This window comes from Notolepis coatsorum (genome assembly GCF_963971535.1).
Source record: "Notolepis coatsorum genome assembly, chromosome: 11".
Classification (NCBI taxonomy): domain Eukaryota; kingdom Metazoa; phylum Chordata; class Actinopteri; order Aulopiformes; family Paralepididae; genus Notolepis; species Notolepis coatsorum.
This window is the reverse complement of record NC_140175.1, coordinates 38436957-38458895: the sequence shown is the minus strand read 5'-3', so window position 1 is coordinate 38458895 and position 21939 is coordinate 38436957. Positions and strand designations below refer to the sequence as shown.

Here is a 21939-nt window from a genome sequence, read left to right as displayed (position 1 = left end):
CACTTCCAGTGATGAAGCTAAGCTATGCTAACGGAGCGTCTATTCCCAAAGCTAAATGCACGCACAGAGACAAAAAAGGTATGTATCTTCTTGTCTAACTCCAGGGAAGATGTTAAATAAGCTAATTTCCCAAAATGTTGGAGTTCCCCTTTAAAGGGTGTGGTGGTCACAGGCGTCTTTGAGAAAAGGGTGCCTGTGATCGCAGAAAAACTCGACATCAAGTACTAGGAACAGGGAGGAAAAGGGGTTAATTGGGCGACTGTCCCAACGGCTAGAACTAACCTGCAGCAATCTGGATCTTACAACCCGACTCCAGCTGAATTCTTGTGATCTGCTCTCCTCCTCTTCCAATGACTGAGAGGGAAACAGAGAGAGACGGAGAGAGTGAAAAGGCCAGCTTTAATGCCCTTGTGAATTTAAAATGGGGCCCCAACCAGTGAGCCAAAAATGGCGTGGAATCACTTGTGTACTGTGTGTGATGCACTGGTCTAGACTGTGGTGACCTGCAGGGTTACTTACTGAATCCCACCATCTTATCAGGCACTTTGAAGTCTTCTGTCATAATAGCCCTGGGAGGAGACAAAAGACATATGTTCAGTGACACTGATTGACCCATTTTAGATTTAGTATAACAACGAAAAGGCACAATATAAGCTATAGTTATAGATTGATAATGTGATGGTATTTTTGGGGTGTTAATTATGCTAATAGCCACACACATTCAATTTAACAGCTACTGTCCACTTCCTGGTCGTTGCGCGCATGTGCCACCCACTGGTCGGTCTAGGGAGCCCTGAAGCCGATCACATGCTTCCTCCGATACATTAGGAGGCAGCCAGCAGCCGCTTTTCAACTGACAGCGAGGACTCTCATTGGTGAAGTGTAACGCGTGGGAGGTCACACTACCTTGACCATTTCCCTCCCTCGCTGTGCAGGCGCCCTGACCTCGCTGTTTACAACGACCAGACTACCACCCACCGGCTTCCCTCCCGCTGACACTGCCAAATGCCAATCGTGTCAGTATGACGGCCGGCCAAGCCGGAGGCACCGCTGACAGCCGGATTCGATACCAGTGTATCTGCGGTGGTAGACAGACGCTTAGTCCGCTGTGCTACCCGGCCGCCCCTCATACGCACTAGTATGTATGAGGCCCAATGAGGAGTAATCTAAAAACCAAACCTCTCAGTAGTTGTACGAGTGGTGACCTTTGTTTACACATTCACTCTTCTATGTAAAAACCAACCCTCTCAGTAGTTGTACGAGTGGTGACCTTTGTTTACACATTCACTCTTCTATGCATTTTTACATAGGTAGCAAAAAAAATTATCCTTAGTCGACTACAAACTTAACAATGGAGAAAGCAGTGACTTTGAAGGCAGTCCAAGTGCCATGTTGGGCGACTTATAAAAGAACATTACGACGCAAGTATGCTAATGTTGACGAGATTTACATAGAGGCCAATCATGACAGGGTAGGGGTGTAACGATTCAACCTCACAACGATTCGATTACGATTCTTCAGGCAACGATGCAATGCATCATGAAATCTCTTCATTTGACCACGATTCGATTAGATTAATTTTCTATACATTTTCTATCAGTTAACTCCCCAAAAAAATTTAATACACAAATGTGGCTGGGGGAACTGATTCACTCAGCATGAATGGACTATAGGTCAATAAAAACAATACACAACAAAAAACATTAAAAAAATAAAAGTTTTTTAATTTTTATTTCGATTATAATCTAACATTCAAATCGATGCATCGAATACAACACATTAGAATCGATGCATTGTTACACCCCTATGACAGGGCAAATTGAATGATGTCAAATCAGTGCAACATTGGGACCATCAAGTGTGAAAAAACAATAGGAGGCTCACACTCCTTTTACAGAGATCTAGATTAGGGATGGGCGTGAGTAATCGATTACTCAAGTACTGGCCGGGTACGTATTAAGCATCGGGTATATTGCTGCACAGTGTTATTGCTGCTGCCATGCTTTTTAAGATGCATTCTAAAACATTTATTGGTCGATCACCTAAACAAGTACTACTTGAGTAATTCATGAGTACTCAATCTAGGAATGACTTGTGCCCATCCCTAGTCTAGATTTTTAGATAGACGCTATGCCCTTAATTAGCTGAAAGGAGTGCAGCCCTTCAATACCATTTGGTCTACCACAAACATTCAAACTGACCCAAGTGCAGTGGTGCAGTCGTAATATGGGAACTGGTTACACGCCGTGCTCCCGCGCACGCGCATACATGTTCCCTCAGTTGCGCACAGAACAGATGATTATTATGCATAACAATGGAAATCAAGCAGCCCCCCACCTTCTCGTAGGTTCCTATTATTATGCAAAGTCTAGGTGACAAGTGCCGGCCGCCGGCCGGGTAGCTTTCTACAACGGCCAGGTACTTATCATTGCGCGCATTTCTGCCCTGAGTGACTACTAATAACACGCAGTGTAACCGCGTGTGTCCACGACTGCACCCCTGCCCAAGTGGACGGGATACACTCAACTCTAATAAGAGCCAATATGATCTGTGTAAATTGACCCATCTCAAACTCCGCCCTCTTGGTTTGATCGTCCAATCACAACTGTTGCTTTCCAGGAAGTTTGTGATAGGTCAATTCAATCTCTCCTTATTCCTCCAACTAAAAGCAGCAGCAACGTTTGTGTGAGAGAGTGAGTATGCAAGGCTCACCTTTGATGAACCATTCCTCCAAGCTGGTTACCTACTGTGAGAAGGAAGAGGAGAGTTAGTGAAGAGAACAAGGGTGTTGCTGGACTCTGAACAACAAAGTACAGTTAGGCTCTCGCACACCATTAAATATCACAGTCGCATACTAGAGACTAGCAGAAGAAACATTTCACTGCCTTTGTACTTTTATTAGGGCTGGGAGGTATACTGAATATAAAAGGAATACCACCATGGATCCATGCTAAGGTACAGATTTTTGCTATACTGTTATCCATGATATATATATATATATATATATTAGGGCTGTCAAAATTAATGCTTTAACTTGAGATTAATTTAAATGATTTAAAGCATTAAAATCTTAGTCAAAAAGTGCAGTCCATGTCAATAATGAGAATATATAAAAAGCAAGTATTTTACAATATTTGCACAGCTCTGACGTCAGGATATTTAGTGAGTAGTATTTAGGGGTGGCATTTTTAATACTACTACCTTTGTACATTGTACTTTTGTAGTACAGTGTCTTTGTATTTTAACCTTTAGTATTATGGATATTAAACATGCTGGCAGAGTACATGCATCCATGTTGTCGTGAACATTTTAATTAAATAAAGAAATTCCCTATCCATAGTCGCCGTGGGAAGAAATGTAATAAAGAATTTAATAAATTCCCTACCTACCCATGGCCTTAACACATTCTGCGCCATAAACGAGTTAACTCGTTATTGGCCGCCATGCGTTGAACACCAGAAACGAGTTAACTCGTTTTTGGGATCGTTATTTTATTTATTCGATATATCTATTCATAATTCATAGCTGCAGCCTCTGGTAGGCCTGCCGCGATAAGCAATAAATCGATTAATTGCCGCGATAATTAAAATTAATGCAATGATTTTGACGGGCGCGATTAATTGCTATTTGCGCGTTTGTTTTAATGAGGCGGAACCAGTGCCCCTTGTCAGTCACTGTCCGTGTTGGGAGGCGGGCCGCTGGCTTTACTACAGAGCAGAGAGCACAGCACAGGAGCTCCGTGGGGCAACACCACATAGCTTAACTACATTTCTCAATAGTGTTGCTCCTTTTAACCAAGTAGCGTTATTTGTAGTGTAACGTTAGCGTTTTAACGTTAGTAGCTAACGTTAAAACTAACTTAAAGTTAGTTGTTCACCAACAATCTCAACATTTGTTTTATCATTAGCTCATGTCGATCTACTAGTAGCATCAGCAAGCTAACGTTAGCTGGCCCCAGTCCACTAGCAGCATGTCGATCTACCAGCAGCATCAGCAAGCTAACGTTAGCTGGCCCCAGCCCATTAGCAGCATGTCGAAGTAGTAGTAGCATCAGCAAGCTAACGTTAGCTGGCCCCAGTCCACCAGCAGCATCAGCAAGCTAGGATAATAACAACAATACTTCCGGTCCGGTCGGTGGGCTTCAAAATAAAAGTCTAAAACACCGGAAAAGACGGAGCGGTGGGCTTCAAAATAAAAGTTTTGGGAAATAAATTTCTAAAAAAAAAATTCTCTAACCGGTCGCAATAACATCGCTTATCGCGATATTTTCGGGGGCAATTAATCGCCCAGCAAAATTTGTTATCGTGGCAGGCCTAGCCTCTGGTATCCTCTTCAGAGCCTGTCTGAGATGGCAGACGGTAGGCCTGTCACGATAACACATTTTGCTGGGCGATTAATTGTCCCAGAAATTATTGCGATAAGTGATATTATTGCGGTTTTGAGAGAAATAATTTTTTTGAGAAATGTATTTCCCAAAAGTTTTCAATCAACTTTTTTTTTTTTACTAATATAATGATAATAGCATAATAATAATGCAAGGAAACTGTTTCAAAGTGCAATAAACCTTTATTTAACATTGGAAGACATTTTAAATATCCTAAATTACTACCTAACCAATCAGATATGAGGTAGCGTCAGAGGCAGAGTAACCTCGTTCCCAGTTTTATCTCCGTGAGAGCAATGATAAAACGAGCAGAGCAATGTGTGTGGACAAGAGGCAGGTTGCTACGTTTACTGTAGGAAGGGGCTTTTAGACCCATGTTTTAATTTTTTGCTTCGAAAAGAGGGACGTGGGACATTAGGTAAAATGGCTGTGCAGTATACAACCAAAAGCGGGACACCTGGTCACCCTAATTGTGGCTCGCGTTTGTTTACTGTGGCTCGCGGATTATGTGATGGGCAAGCTACTTGGAAAATGTAGTAAGCTACACTACCAGTTACTCTCGATTAAAATATAGCTCAACAATAATCAAATAAACACAAATATATACTATCTCTATTGGAATGGAGACTTTTCAGCACAGGATAAACTAGGGATGGGCAAAAAAAAACAGATCGATTGATCACATGATGTACTTGAGTACTCGTGGAGGAAAACGCTGTACAAAATAAACGTCTTTTCCGGTGTATTAGACTTTGCTCTTTTATTTTGAAACCCACCGACCGGAAGTATTGTTGTTATTATCCTAGCAGAACCTATGAGCGGACAACTTGTGTCGTCCGGTTCTGTGTTTTTGAGCTAACGATAAAACAAATGTTGAGATTGTTGGTGAACAACTAACTTTAGGTTAGTTTTAACGTTAGCTACTAACGTTAGATGCAGCTACTACAGGCAATCAACGATGAGGAGGAAGCGTCATAGCATCAACACTAGATCTTTAATCTTTATTTAGCAGTCTAGTTTCTCCGGGCAGTAGCGTATAGCGTTTGTTCACGCTACATCACTACTTGGGTCTAAAAATAGCTACACTACAAAGAACGCTACTTGGTTCAAAAGGAGCGACGCTACCATCACGCTACTGAGAAATGTAGTTAAGCTATGTAGCGTTGCTACTGCCCAACATACGTATGGTGCTCACAGGAGCTCCCGTGCTGTACTCTGTAGTAACGTCAGCGGCCCGCCTCCCCACACGGAGAGGTACTGGTTCCCGCCTCATTAAAACAAACACGCAAATAGCAATTAATTGCGCCCGTCAAAATCATTGCATTCATTTTCATTATTGCGCGATAAATTGATTTATTGCTTATTGCAACAGACCTAGACGGTCAACACCGCCCTCTACTGCCAGGCGGAGCTATTGCATCTCATTGAAAATGGGTTGGTGTGTTTTAGGAGGCGATTTGAGCCGGGGCGTGCAGGGTTTAAATACTTGGGCGAACCAGTTCTATACAACGGTGGCATCGAGCAATAACTCCGCCCGCCCGTCATTGTGAACCGGTCGGTAGTGTGGAGCGGACCTCTACGACAGGGCTGTACAGTGCGACATATATATCGCACGTGCTACAGTAACAGCGGTCTGTGCGATGAATGGATTTACTTCAGTAGCACTGGTGCGATAGGCATTCGGTTCATATTGATACTATTATTTTGAAAATCCTGTCACAGGTCTCATTTCCGCCTAAGCGCAGTTCCAGTCATGATATATCTGGGCTCCGGCAGTTAGCAACAGTCAGGTTCATATGATACTCTTATTTTGAAAAAACCCATAGCAACTCTGTGATGTCATATCCGCCCCAGACCGTGCTTCTGCCTTCTGCTCTCAGCCGAGCGGAGCGGAGCTGCACAGCAGACTGCGGCTATTTTGCGATCCGAAATAAGTCTGTGGTGTTTTTTTTTCTCACAACGGGTCAAATGCATCTAACACGATTTGCATCGTCGCCATTCCTTTATGCCCACATCGCCCGAAATGAACGTTACATTAGCATAAGCTAACAAGCTAATCCTGATCAGAGGCAGAGCCATAGAGAATTAGAGACAGTGTGGACTGGGGAAAGGGTGTGTGTGTGTGTGTGTCGAGAGGAGTGGATGTTTGAAGACAGACTAGACTACAATATGATGCGGGGGTGGTGAGTTGAAACAGTGTGAATGAATGAAAACTTTATTTAACAGATTGCAGAATGGGTACAATACAGTACAGTACGGCTCAATACACACAATTGTTAACACTTTCAGTGCCACTCACGAGATTTCTCGGGTTTTTTTATAGGTGGTTGCGTGCCACTCACGAGATTTCTCGGATTTTTTTTTTTTTTTTTTGCGATCTGAAAAATTATTGCATCACCCGAGCCTACCCGAGTATAGCCGAGGGGCGCCGGCGCTCCCTGTGGAAAAAAGCGCCCCCCGTCGTCTCCCAGATGACATAAGTGATTTTGGAATGGACTCAATGAAAATGAATGGGGAAAAAAATCCGGTACTCCACATTTTCCAGTTCACTGATCCAGCCGGGGTTACTAGAGTTCATTCTGGAGCCTCAGATCCCTGCGGATCATGGAGTTCTACTGTATCGCGTTGGATCCATACACGTATCGATTTTTTCGAATGGTGATCAGGAATTGGAATATACCAGTTGGATACCATCTGATGTCAGGTAAGGACTCTATGTTATCAGTGGTAGGATAATCAGAGTAAGTTTGATGAAGTTATAAGCTGTTTTGTGAAATGTCTTCTTTCGGTTTCACTGTAAAAGTCCGTGAGGAAATCAACGGAGCGATTATCAGTGCGCGGCCGTAATGTGCGTGCGTGCACGTATAATATTGATCATCTAGCGTTTATTTGAAAACGATTCATAAAAAGGCAGACGAATATCAACGTTGTGGAATATTCCACTAAAAGACGATTTTCATAGAATGCTCCAGAATGAGCTGTTTTTTATATCAAAACGGGGGCTTTTCTAACTGCTCTGAAACGGCAACGACGCGGTAAAAAAACAATCTGCCTTCACAGCACTGACTGGAAAATAGTATTTGATAATGCGATGGGCAGATTAGACACATAGCCATAATTTAAAACATAGATTAGGCGATATTAACGTTAACATTGGCGCCGATGGTGGCATTCAAGCGGTAAAACCAGGCGTGGCGCTGAAAGTGTTAAGGGGATGCAGACCAGAGAAAGACTTTCGTCTTGTTTACATCAGGGTCCCCCATTGTGTGTGTGTGTGTGTGTGTGTCCCAACCGACCGCACTTCTATGTTTCAATAAATTATTTGCATTTAAAACTATTAACGCTGACTCATTCCTTCAGTCCACTCAAAATTATGCTAATATTCCTTATGTTGTTTATGATATTAATTGAAAATAGCATATGAGAGTATTATAGTAATAATAACACATGGCGATATACTAAAAAGCAATTTATAATTTTTGGCTGGTAAAAAATCTGCCTTTTTTAAATCTACCAGCCAAATGGTAGATTTGAGTTGTACCCTTCTTGCTGTCTTGTCGTACAGAACTTGTAAGTCGCTTTGGATAAAAGCGTCAGCTAAATGACTAAATGTAAATGTAAATGTAAGTCAAAAAGTTAAGTTTGTTCCCCGACTGCAACTAAATAACACAAATACAATAGGCACATTTGTGACTGTTACAAATATCACACGTTTTATACTTGTGCTACAAGATTTTGGCCAGTGCTACAAAACTATCAACCTCTGTAGCACCAGTGCTATGTGCAAAAAAAGTTAACGTACAGCCCTGTCTACGAGCATTATTTGGAATTGCGATCAGATATTTGGATTATCTCTTTTGTATTACATCAGATACAAGGTAAGGAGATTATATATAAATTTGATTGTTGATCTGACATTTATTTCTACCGCGATCACAGCTATATGTGTGGACCATGTATGGCGGTTTACCCCGCTACGACGGTCATTTCATGTATGGACGAGGAGACATACTGATGATAATCTAGCGTTGATTTCAGGATGATTAGATAATCAGCCGAAAAATTACAACGTGATGACTGGATTACAGTAAAACACCTTTTTCTCGCCTTTTTCGTGGAATTACTGAAAAACACCCAAACCACAACCAAAGCATGTTGACTAGAAGCAACTCACTGAGACCCGACGGCGTTATTAGACCCATAGATATAATATAAGATATATTTTAAGCACTCGCAAATGTCAGTCTAAAACTATATCCATTGAATAAAGACCTGGCGATGAATGGGGTATCAGCGCCCCCTGGTGCTGGCGGTCAATGTGTTAACTGACAACCAACAGGAACCAACCAAACAATTTATTTTGTTAGGCTTGAGGCTGAAATGGCATCTCACACCATAATACTACCCCCTCCGTGTTTAAATGTTGGCAAGAGACACTAATTTTTATATCTCTCCCCCTTCCTCCATCGAACATACACTCTTCGCTTGTTGCCAAACTTGTCCACAACACTTTATACCAATCTTCTTCTGTCCATTTCTTGTGTTCTTTTGCAAATTTCAGGCGTTTCACTATATTTTTCTCTCTCAGTAATGGTTTCTTTCCGCTATTCTGCCAACCGACGCACAGTTCTAGACACTGTTGCACCATTAGTCATTGTGGTGTTGATCTCGTCACGCAGTTCTCGTGAGGTCTTTCTTCAGTCCCTTAAGACTGAGAATTTTGAGATGCTTCACTGAAAGTTTATTTTTACTACCACCCTTTCGGTTCTGGTGTGAATTAGTGGCATCATGGCGGTCTAAAGTGTACTTTACAGTGCTTGGACTGTGAAGGAACATGATTGTGTGACATTGAAAGTGAAATAGACCTAGCTTGTTTTTTGTAAGGAAAATTACGTAAATCTCCTTATGATGGCTCTATTCTATGGTTTATAGAGCATAATGATGACTTTGTATTATTTCATTCATTTTATGGGTATTTTAATGACCAATTGAACAACAACAACTGAAACCTCTTAACACATTGGACGCCAACAGCCTGATAATTCGTTATTGCCCGCCATGCGTTGAACGCCAACAACGTGATAATTCGTTGTTGGGATCAATATTAAATTTTTTCATCATGGCATTCATAATTCATCCAGCCTCCCTGCGGGACTGCAGCTGCACCCCGTCTGATATTGCAACGCCTCAATACCGCCGACTGGTGGATGATCGGGCGAGTTACACTCCACGCCAAACCGGAAGTGGCGCTGGTGCATCGAGGAAATCCTTCCGGCAGTAATATCTTGTTACGTGGGTCCAGACAAACACTCGAGTGCATGGGATCGCTTTCTAAACGCAATAATATATATGATTTCGGCGTTTATTGCGTCATACAAACGGGAAATGGATCTAGCAGATCGACGTCAAATAATTGGAATTATTTTCCTCCAGTCTCATCAGCGAACGGTAAGATGAATCCAATGTTATTTTCAGCTTGATTGTCCATTTCTTTGTTTGCAATCCATCTGATCAATGTATCAACCCATACTAAATAAAGCCGTTACTGACAATCAAGGAATTATAAACGACCCCCCCCCCTTTCCTTCACGCATGATGAAGCATAATGTATACCAATCATATACATTTGAATTTTTTAATATAGCGTGTATAGGAAAGAAACGCCAATCGATAATCTATCATATGCTTCAGAACCTATAACTTGCGTTTTTGAAATTACAGCAGAAAAGCTTAAAAACATACTTATATTCTCGACGGTATTAACACAACAATATATGAATGAAAAAATTCCCATATTCGGAATGATAGATACCCGATGTTGAATGGGCCATAGTAATGTCAATATAGCTATAATATTTAAAAAGTTATAGCCCTGCAAAGAAGGTAAACATCTCCATAGGCTCACAGCGGTGGCAGACTGGACCAAATGATGGGTACAATGCACTGCGCCCAATGTGTTAAATATGCCAAGTGTTCTAATAATTCTGGCCACCACTGTATATATATATATATATATATATATATATACACATACACACCAGGGTTTCCGTTAGTCGGTAATTACCGGTATTTGACCGGCAAAATCTGTTGAAGTCCGACATATTTTATCTCTCCGGTCATAATGTCCGGTGAAAATAATTCCCTCTAAGCACAATTTGATTATTTGAATTGTATTAAAATAGGCTAAAATTAAATAGCCTATGCGATGAACGAAACAATCATTACATTTGTTTCATTGATGCTTCACCAAGCAGGTCTAATAATGACAACGATGTCAGCGGGAGCTTGGTGCTGGATTTGCGAGAGCATGCAACTGCAGAGCCGCAGAACCCACAGAGCTGTGCCCGCACAGTGCAGTACTCCAATTCAGCCATTGGCAATTCAGCTGTTGGGTGGGGGGCGCTGCTGAGCGGTCGCCAGACCGGACCTGAAAACACAGCTGGCTCTGCGACTCTGCAGCTGCATGCTCTCGCAAATCCAGCACTGAAGTCGTTGGGAGGTGGAGATAGTCATCACGCAAACCCACGATAATGTTGCCGTCTCTCTCTGCCAAATTTCTCAGTTCTTCGCTTGATATAATTAATACAAATGTCCAATATAACGGAATTCGTTAGCTCATAAAAATGTGATTATAACAGACTGCTGTTTATTAATGTCGGGCAGACTGCCCACCGACACCTCAAGTCGGCAGCAGCACGAAGTCTCGAGGGACTTATTTTATTTGGAATATATTAATGACTGTATATACGCAAAAGTAGCCTAGTTTTAAGTTAAAATATTATAAATGCCTTGAGGATGTCATTCTTTATATAGCCTGCCTATCATTGCTTTTAAGCTCAATAAACTCTGACCAGAATTGATCCCATTTGTCCGGTAGATTGAACTCTACCGGACACTGAGACCGGCAACAATTTTTTCTAACGGAAACCCTGATACACACACACAGACATACCGTTTAAGTTTATAAAAAAAAAAAAAAAATAATTCCTTGGAGCAGTATTAAAAATAATATTTTTAATTGAGAAATGATTGCAAGATGAAGACGTATGGTATCAAGCATGAAACCTTGCACACCCATGGTGCTAGCTGCTCTTGCGGCTAAGAAAAAGTCCCTGCCTGATCTTGAGTGAGTGAGTGAGTGATTCTGATTTGCTATGCAAAAATCAAATTTTACTGGAAAACAATACTGCCAAATTCATTATACTGTCAAAATTAAGACAGTGATATATTTTGGCCTCTAACTTAACTTGTATGTGCGTGTGTCTGTGTTACAAAGAAATACTTTGACTGTTATTTATGAATTCACGAGAGCGCTTCGATCGATAGCCAAGATGGAGGAGAGCGAGCCAATCAGCTTGAACCAAAAGATTCTGGTCCGCAGTGAAACAGCAGAAACTGGGTAGAATGAGTCAGGGATGGAGGACAGTGGAACAGATGGAGGCCCTGCCAGTCCTCTACGACAGTGTCAGACCCTCCGCAGGGGGCTCGCACCCACATGGAAATCAGGCCCCTGAATGTGTGTTTCAATCAGTGGGTGTTCTGAGAGAAAGACGGAGAGAGAGGTAACAGCCAGATTAGTGGTGTTCAGAGAGAGAGAGAGCAGCCAGGCCAGTGGTGTTCAGAGAGAGAGAGAGAGAGAGAGGTAGCAGCCAGTAGGGATGGGTACCGAATCCGGTACTTTTAAGGGTATCGACTAGGGATGTCCGATATTATCGGCCGACCGATATTATCGGCCGATATCGGCAGTAAAATGTGATATCGGAAAATATCGGTATCGGTAAAAAAAAAAAAAAAAAAAAAATAACAATTTTTTTTTTTTTTTACATTTATTTAACCTTTATTTACCCAGGCAAGCAAGTAAGAACCAATTCTTATTTTATTTATTGTCAAAAGTATGCATGTTGGTTTAATTCAACAACAAGAGATATGTAATGTAAATTTTTACTTTTTTAATTATCATATTTTGCACAGATAATGCTTACATTTAGAAAGCCTTTTGAATGCATCCAGTGAAATTATTAGTTACCTGAAATTATTCAGTTTTTTGGGGGGGAAACCCTGCATATATCGGTATCGGTTGATATCGGTATCGGTATCGAAATTAAGAGTTGGACAATATCGGAATATCGGTATCGGTAAAAAAGCCAATATCGAGCATCCCTAGTATCGACAGAATCATGTCGGTACTACCGAGTACCGATTTACGTGAGATCCACTGGTGCCACATTTTATTTTCGGTAATGCAAAAAAAAATATACCGGTATATATATATTAGGTCTGTCAGTTTATCACGTTAATTAGATTAATGAATCAAACAGCAAATTATCACGTTATGAAAATTGACTAAAAATGTATGTACATTTTTTTTTATCCATAAGAACGTAGAATAAACATTTACAAACATGTTTTTTAAATGGTCCATTTGCATGTTCTTGGTATCTGATTCTAGGGACATCTATGGATCTCAGAATGTATTCCCAGGGTCAGAAATACTGTCCGTTACTAGGCTTGAGTAAATTGTAATGAACCAAATGAGAATATCAATTCAATAAATTTTTTTTTTACTGTGAATAACACCATGCTAAAATTGACCAGACCTGAAAAATCTAAGCAAATGAATAAAGGGAAGATGATTAAACAGAAGGTTTTGTAGATACAGTACTGAATTCTGCCATCCATGCCATTTGAAATATGATTATAGAATATAAAATATCAGGCCTAAAATGGTTATGCGATTAATTAATTACAAATCCTGTAATTAATTAGATAAAAAAATAATGATCGCCCGACAGCACTAATATATATATATTTTAGTCCGATGACGTCAACGTTTCGAAACCTATGAAGTGTGCCGCACGTTCACGTCAGCCGGCACAATACATGCTTACCTAGGATTTGACTTGATTCAACAACAACAACAAAGCAGTCGGGGCAATGGCAAGCCGAAAACGTCGCAAGTGTGGTTACACTTTACAAAGCTAGATGCAGACAACGCTCACTGCAATATTATATATATTAACAAATTGTTCTAAATAAATAATGATGATAATAAATCATTTGAAGTTTGGACACATTTTTTACAACAAAAAATATTAGACACTAAAGTACCAGAAAAAGGTACCGTCGGGTACCGGTAGCGAGTCACAGGTACCCAACCAGGTAAATGTGAATGGCCAGTGGTGTTGAGAGTGTGAGTGTGTGTGAGTGTGAGTGTGAGTGTGAGTGTGAGTGTGAGTGTGAGTGAGGTGTTCAGAGAGAGAGGTAGCAGCCAGGTCAGTGGCTGCTGGTGCAGAACTGAATTTTGACAGGTACTAGCACCTAGTAGGGGGTCTGCAGGGGGTCAGTGGAGGATGTGCTGCCGCAGAGCTCAAACACCAGACTTGATATGGGAGGTCCAATAGATTTTATGGTCGTTTACACTGATTTCACTTCTGCTGGAAATGCATGAGAGGTTAAGGCTCAGGAACTGAATGGATAAAAAAAAAAAAAAAAAAAGGATATATATTCTTTTTTTTATCTTTTTTTTAAGGACAGTGCCTTCAGTTCATACAATGAGCACACAATAGGATGAACAAAACAGGCTTTGATAGCCGACTTGTGCCTTTCATAAAATCAACTGCTGACTAGAAAAGAGTGGCTGGTGAATGCTGCACAGGGAAGAGATTGGCCTTACAGTGTTCTACTTTATATCACAGCGGTACAACCTTGAAAAGAGGAAGAAAAAAAACTAGGGCAAAGTGTTGAAAACAGCGAGAGCAGACCAAGCAAACCATAACCAGAAATGAATACAATTTAGCTAGCCGTGCATTCAGGGCTGAAATATCACACACACACACACGACAGTGACGAGATAACAGCAGAATAAATTACTTGTGTTTCCGCTTCAGAGAAGTGAAATGGCTCCAATCTGTATTTTTGGGTGCATGGGGGCAGCTAGCTGAAACACCCCTTAATTTATCACACTACAAAGCTAGATCCTACATTTGATAGCTGTTAAATCTGCCACAAACACCCATAGACATCATCAAGCCATTAAAAATCAACAACAGGCAGGCTATACAATCATCCATAGATGAAGATAAAAACAAAGAAAATAATCTTACACATATAATATGCCTTCATGTCTACTATGAGACATCACAGTAGGCCTTACTATGAGACATCACAGTAGGCCTTCACATCTACTATGAGACATCACAGTAGGCCTTCACATCTACTATGAGACATCACAGTAGGCCTTCACGTCTACTATGAGACATCACAGGAGTAGGCCTTCACATCTACTATGATGAGACATCACAATAGGCCTTCACATCTACTATGAGACATCACAGTAGGCCCTCAGACATCACCGTTGACAAAGAGATGGGAGAGAGGTGGGAGCTAACTGACAAAATTCAGTTTACATCTACATCTTGACTGCAAAGGGCCTATATATTAGGGCTGCTCGATTATAGCAAAATCATAATCACGATTATGTCAATATTGAGATCACAATTATTTAACACGATTACTCATCGACTTTGAGAACATCATGCATTTATTGAACTTGTCTTTTTAACAGTGGATTTCCTTGGAACTAATTCAACTGAACAAAAACATGACTTGGCTAAAAGTTGATCTTTTCATAATAGTCAGAAGCAGACATTTTAATTGAAAATTAAATGTAATTAATTGCCCAGCCCTACTACAACTGTTTGGTAGAGCTGTGAATATTCACTGGCCTCACGATTCGATTACGATTCAGCTGTCCACGATTCGATTCTATGATGCATCTCGATAATATATTACATCCTCAATTTTATAATCTATATTACTGCACATGGCTACTTTTTTTTTTTTTTTTAATAAACTTTGGCCATTCCGCTGGCTCTTTTTTGCGTTTATCGCATTTTCTCTGGTCAAGAATGACCGACAGAAACAGGTTTGAATGGGTACAGATGGGGGGAAGACACTCTGAGAAAGATACGGCTACAGTCCGGGAATCGAACTCGCTAACCCCAGATCCGTGACGAGCACGGTTGTCCCCGGCGCCGAAATAGCGCTCGAGGTACGCGGTGAGCTACTGGAGCTCCCCATGGCTACTTTTTTTTATCAATTAATACAAGCAGTCAGATAAATTAACTTTTATTTAGAAAATTCTTAAATCAGAATGTCAAAATAAATGTCTTTACTAGTGTTGCATGATAGATACTAGAAAGGTATCTAGATACCCAGCTCACCAGCTGTTAGAAACGGTTCAATACTCTTTATTAGTATCAATACTTTTAGAATAGCCTGATTAGGCCTGCCACGATAACACATTTTGCTGGGCGATTAATTGCCCCCGAAAATATCGCGATAAGCGATATTATTGCGACCGATTAGAGAATTTTTTTTTGAGACATTTATTTCCCCAAACTTTTATTTTGAAGCCCACCGCTCCGTCTTTTCCGGTGTTTTAGACTTTTATTTTGAAGCCCACCGACCGGAGCGGAAGTATTGTTGTTATTATCCTAGCAGCATCTATGAGCGGCCAACTTGTCTCTCCGGTTCTGTGTTTTTGAGCTAATGATAAAACAAATGTTGAGATTGTTGGTGAGCAACTAACTTTAGGTTAGTTTTAACGTTAGCTACTAACGTTAGATGCAGCTACTACAGGCAATCAACGATGAGGAGGAAGCGTCAAAGCCGTATAGAATAGAATAGCCCTGTGGTGCGTAGGCACGGGAGCGCAACTCGATTACCTGTTATAATAAATTTATTCATGTTTAACTTGTCCCCGTGTCCAGTCCTTTGACTAGTCCCACCCGTTCATTGTAAACAATGATGCATGTAATTGTATTAAAGTTATTCTGTGTTGTAGCTATGCTATACGTTGTATTTCGTTTGTTAGCTATTTAGCTAATGTTGTTGGCATTGAATGAGCATCAACACTAGATCTTTAATCTTTATTTAGCAGTCCAGTTTCTCCGGGCAGTAGCGAGTAACTACTTGGGTCTAAAAATAGCTAACGTTACACTACAAAGAACGCTATTTGGTTAAAAGGAGCAACACTATTGAGAAATGTAGTTAAGCTATATGTGGCGTTGCTAGTGCCCCACGGAGCTCCCGTGCTGTGCTCTGTAGTAAGGCCAGCGGCCCCCCACACGGAGTGACTGACGAGGGGTACTGGTTCCGCCTTATTAAAACAAACGCGCAAATAGCAATTAATCGCGCCCGTCAAAATCATTGCATTAATTTTTATTATCGCGGCAATTAATCGATTTATTGCTTATCGCGGCAGGCCTAAGCCTGATGCTGTATTTGCTATGAGTTGAGTGGATGCATGACCAGAGCACTAGCTATAACACTTTTTGTGTAAAAACTGCTTTTTACGTTACTGGGTCGTTTTTATTTTTTTCTATATTTTTATTCTAGGGATGCACCGAATGGGAAATTCTTGGCCGAAACAGATACCGAAAATAGAAAACAGTTGGCCGAAAACCGAAAGGCCGAAAATGATTCATAGAATAGATTTTTTTTACCAATGTTGTTGAACATTATGATTATGGAAAAATATATGATTATGGCAAAACTTAACTTAAATAATAAATAATCACTATTATGGGTCCATAAAACATTTATTCAGCACTTCTGAATGCATACAGTACATTAATTCCATCTTTTCTCTGGCTGCCGCAGCGGACATCTGTGCTCTACTGAGCGCACCTTTCTAGTCCCCAGCTAAATGTACTCGCTTGACTCGGCACAGTAGACGCGCGACAGACAGCGTCAATGTGAGAAACACAATCCCCCCCCCCCCTCTCGCTCTGAATAATATGCATATTAAGATCACTCAGTGATTAACCGCAACAGGCATATAGTAAATAAGGATATAAAAGCATGTTAAAGATGCATTTATTGGACACGTTGCGTGCAGAGTTTACATAGAAACAGTGCGACTCCCGACAGCGCGACATCATCACAACAACACGCGAATAATATGCATATTAGATCACTCCTACCGCGACAGGGCATATAGTAAATAAGGATATAAAAGCATGTTAAAGACGCATTTATTGGACGCGTTGCGCGCAGAGTTTACATAGAAACAGCGCGACTCCCGACAGCGCGACATCATCACAACAACACGCAAGGTTGTTAGGTTGTTTCTGTTTCGGTGATATATTTTGGGTGAAAAAACTCTTTCGGCCGAAAGGCAATTTGCCATTTTCAGCCGAAGACTTTCGGTGCCGAAATTTCGGTGCATCACTATTTTATTCATTATCCATCCAGGGAGCCTGGTGTATGGTGTATGAGTCTGAGGTAGCTAAAGTGCTATACCGGCCGCATCCAGCTATCGAGCACCCTTTGAAACCTTGTATCTTGGCCTGTGCATCGATCTAATGTCTCCGGGTCGTTATTTTTTTCCGGGCAATGGGATCGGTTATAACGGTCGGATTGAGAAGAATCAAATGCTCCCAATGCATGATGTGTGATGGATTATGTTGGCGACACGATGGACATCAATACTTGGAATCGCAATCAGATAATTGGAATATTCTTTTTGGGGTACGTACATCCTAGTCCAGGTAAGGGCTATATGATATCAATCTTGCGTTGATCCAAGCATGTCTTCACCTCGATCCAAACGTGTGTGTGTGTGTGTAACGTTAGTCCACAACGTATGCCGTTGGTGAGGATCAAAGCATTAAAAAATACCCCCCCCCCCCCCCCTTTCATGCATTCATGATGAAACATAATACCCATTAGGCTTGGGCGGTATGACGGTATTACGGTATACCAGGATATTTCGAAATCCCGCCGGTATGATACCGTGACGTCACAGACTGCTATTACACTGACAGAGTTGATTGTAGTGCACAGCACGCGCCAGCAGAGGGTTACGTGGCTATAGTTCTGGGAGCTAACGGTAGTACCTGGCTGGCGCTGGCTAACTAACTGGCTATCGTTCTGGGAGCTAACGGTAGTACCTGGCTGGCGCTGGCTAACTAACTGGCTATCGTTCTGGGAGCTAACGGTAGTACCTGGCTGGCGCTGGCTAACTAACTGGCTATCGTTCTGGGAGCTAACGGTAGTACCTGGCTGGCGCTGGCTAACTAACTGGCTATCGTTCTGGGAGCTAACGGTAGTACCTGGCTGGCGCTGGCTAACTAACTGGCTATCGTTCTGGGAGCTAACGGTAGTACCTGGCTGGCGCTGGCTAACTAACGTGGCTATCATTCTGGGAGCTAACGGTAGTACCTGGCTGGCGCTGGCTAACTAACTGGCTATCGTTCTGGGAGCTAACGGTAGTACCTGGCTGGCGCTGGCTAACTAACTGGCTATCGTTCTGGGAGCTAACTGTAGTACCTGGCTGGTGCTGGCTAACTAACGTGGCTATCATTCTGGGAGATAACGGTAGTACCTGGCTGGCGCTGGCTAACTAACGTGGCGAGCAAATCCCATTGTAAAAGAACATAAAAGCTATGGGCGGCTGGGTAGCGCAGCGGACTAAGAGCCTGCCTACCACCGCAGAGACACTGGTATCGAATCCAGCTGTCAGAGGTACCTCCGGCTTGGTCGGTCGTCCATACTAACCAATTGGCAGTGTTAGCGGGTGGGAAGCTGGCGGGGTGTGTATCCTGGTCGTTGTAAACAGCGACTCCTACTGGTCGGTCGGGGTGCCTGCTCAGCGAGGGAAGGAACTGGGGGAAGTAATGTGAGCCTCCCACGTGTTACTCTCCCCCAGTGAGAGTCCTCGCTGTCAGGTGAAAAGACGCGACTGGCTGACTCCACATGTATTGGAGGGGACATGTGATAGTATCGATCAACCCTCCCTAGACCGGCAAGTGGGGGCCAAATGTGCGCAACGACCAGGAAGAGGAGGGGGAATTGGCATAACGACTAAACTGGGATGGGAGAAAAATACAGAAGGAGAAAAAGTAGATAAAAAGAAATAAAAAGATAGCAAGAGTGTACATTTTTTATTTTAATAATCGATCATGTTCCGTCACTGCATCAATGCAGAATCGTCCACGTCCGCATCGTGATGGATCTTAGAATCGAGAAATGTCCCCACCCCTACTGTTTGGTAATGTGATTAATTGCCCAGCTCTTCTACGTATATACTGTTTGGTGGTTGGTATCATTGCTTGCTTTGCAAAGACAGCCCTACTCAGGGCTCTAAAGTGCCTAAAAAATAGATTTAAATAGATGAAAAATAATTTAGGAGTACAGTATGCGAGTAATGGTTTTGCGTAGTGGGCGTGTCAACGCGTAAATGTCATTTCATAATGGACAGAGCAGAGCGGACCTTCAATTCTAGAAGCTATGACATCTAGCTCTCATAGACTTCAATTCATCAGCGTTTTTTCTTTTCCTGTTTTCGCTCGTGAGTTATTCACCTAGATCCCCGATTCGTGCATTCCCAGGTGGGGTATCATTGGAAAGCCACACTCATTGGCTACAACCCTCTCCAATCATTTTCGAGATCGCCAAATGATTGACGGAACTAGAGCCCCAAGAGTCGGGAGTGGTATTTTGCGCAATACCGTGTACTTTGCACAAGCCTCAAATATCGGCATGTAACTCAAGAACCACTGAACGGATTTTGTCACCTGAAAGGGCTATCGACAGGCAACATATGGGGCTTTAATTCGATATATATATATTGTATTTCAAAATATGCACACCCGAGCCACTAGTGGTCGACAAAGTGCCGGTGGGCAAATCGTCCTAAAAAGGGCACACATGTGGGCCCTTGCAGCTTAAGAGGTTTTAATAGACTCAAAACATTTTCACTGTGCTCCTAAATTTCTTTGTGTGCTCCTAATTATTTTTCATTCCTCCTGGCCCTACTACGTATATACTGTTTGGTGGTCGCTTTGCAAAGACCAGCAGCAGCGGCTAGTGGACGTTTAGTCTCTACTCGTGCCCATCAGTGGAGACCTTAAAGGTCTTATTAGATTAGGTCTCCCATTTCCTTACTAAAAATAATATCCTCCTCTAGATAGAACCCTGCCGATAAAGCAGAGGCTCAAGTCGAGTCGTGAGTCTGCCCTTAAATAAGCCGTGTTCTTTTGTTGTTCCTCATTTCACTCAGGCCTGCACAAGAGGAAAATCTTTCCACAGAATGGTCTTATCCCCCTAAGACTCCTTTAAGCAGTGTTGCAGTCTAGTCAGGCTTCATAATGGTGGTAAAAAAGAAAACACTATGCAAAAAAGGTAGAGATCAATCCCTGAAAAAAATAAAATAAATAAAGACTCCCAACAACATTGGGCACAATCAAATATAGGTACGTCAAGACACAGAATCCTTGCACATTCTTTGTAAACTGAGTCAAGTGCATGTAAATGGCCTACGATTGTAAAACGAGTGCCCAAGCAATAAAGTACAAAGTGTTCTGCATGGCAACAGTGCAGATCTACTCAACCAGCAAATCAGCGACAACCACATTTCTATATCCACTGGTGTTGCACAGTCTCAGTTCCTCCTCTATAACTCGGTGGACTTTGCATTAGACGACCACAAACCTGTTCCATTTGCTCGCTGCACAAGCCTTGCTTCTCAGACAGCCTGGGTAGCTTGCAGCCGGCCGCAGCTCTGCCTTTCTCGAGCAACAAGTGAGGATCCATCACAAAGTGTATTTGTCTATTTAGCGCATTGTGCTTCTTCTGCAGTGTGCGGTGCGAGAGGGAATGAGCAGCAATCCCCTGGGTGGCCTCCGGCTAACATGGGATCTGCTACCGTTCTGACCCTACAGCTAATTTACTTTGTGGTGGGGAGAGAGTAGCTAATCCTGCCTTGAAATAACACAAGAGATGAGGGAGAGAGAGATAAACGAGTGCCTGTCTAAGATGGAAGCCAGAAAGATAACGGCTCTTGATCGACCGCAACAAGACTTTTCCCTCAACCATAAAAAATAAACTGCAGTCTTTAACACCGCACATAGAATACGATTCTACTGGGTTTAAATCTTTGTCGACATGTCCTATATCTAGGAATAGAGCTAATCAGATAAGTACCTAGAATGTAGGGGCTAAGGCAATTTGGCCATAGCCTACATCCACTACACTGTACAATGAGAGGAAAGCCCTGCGAACTGAAGCAGGTGCCCAGGTGGCTAATGAGAAGAAAGCCTGGTGAACTGAAGCAGGTGCCCGGGTGGCTAATGAGAAGAAAGTCTGGTGAACTGAAGCAGGTGGCCAGGTGGCTAATGAGAAGAAAGCCTGGTGAACTGAAGCAGGTGCCCAGGTGGCTAATGAGAAGAAAGTCTGGTGAACTGAAACAGGTGGCCAGGTGGTTAACGAGAGCAACGCCCTGTGAATTGAAGCAGGTGCAGAGGTGAAAAACTAGAGGAAAGCCCTGTGAACTGAAGCAGGTGCGCAGGTGAACCTTTTCAGTGCTACAGTTGTCCGTCATCTATCACACAAAAATATATCCACGAGTGCTTCAGAATGTGAAACAGAGAATGCCGTAAAGGCCTACTACTACTGAATTTGCTCTCCAGGGGAGATGGCTACACAAATGGTTCCTATTAAAACACACTGATCCTTTAGAAATGGTGCAACTATAAAATAAAGTTTTATTT

At 42.1% G+C, this 21939-nt stretch overlaps 1 protein-coding gene across 1 annotated transcript in view; it reads right to left on the bottom strand.

The window, feature by feature from the left end:
* fubp3 (far upstream element (FUSE) binding protein 3) overlaps positions 1–21939 on the bottom strand; it is a 147230-nt gene that overhangs the window by 76381 nt on the left and 48910 nt on the right. The window contains 3 exon segments of the mRNA XM_084323998.1: positions 283–354; positions 520–569; positions 2713–2746. Coding sequence (XP_084180124.1) covers positions 283–354; positions 520–569; positions 2713–2746 — 156 coding nt within the window.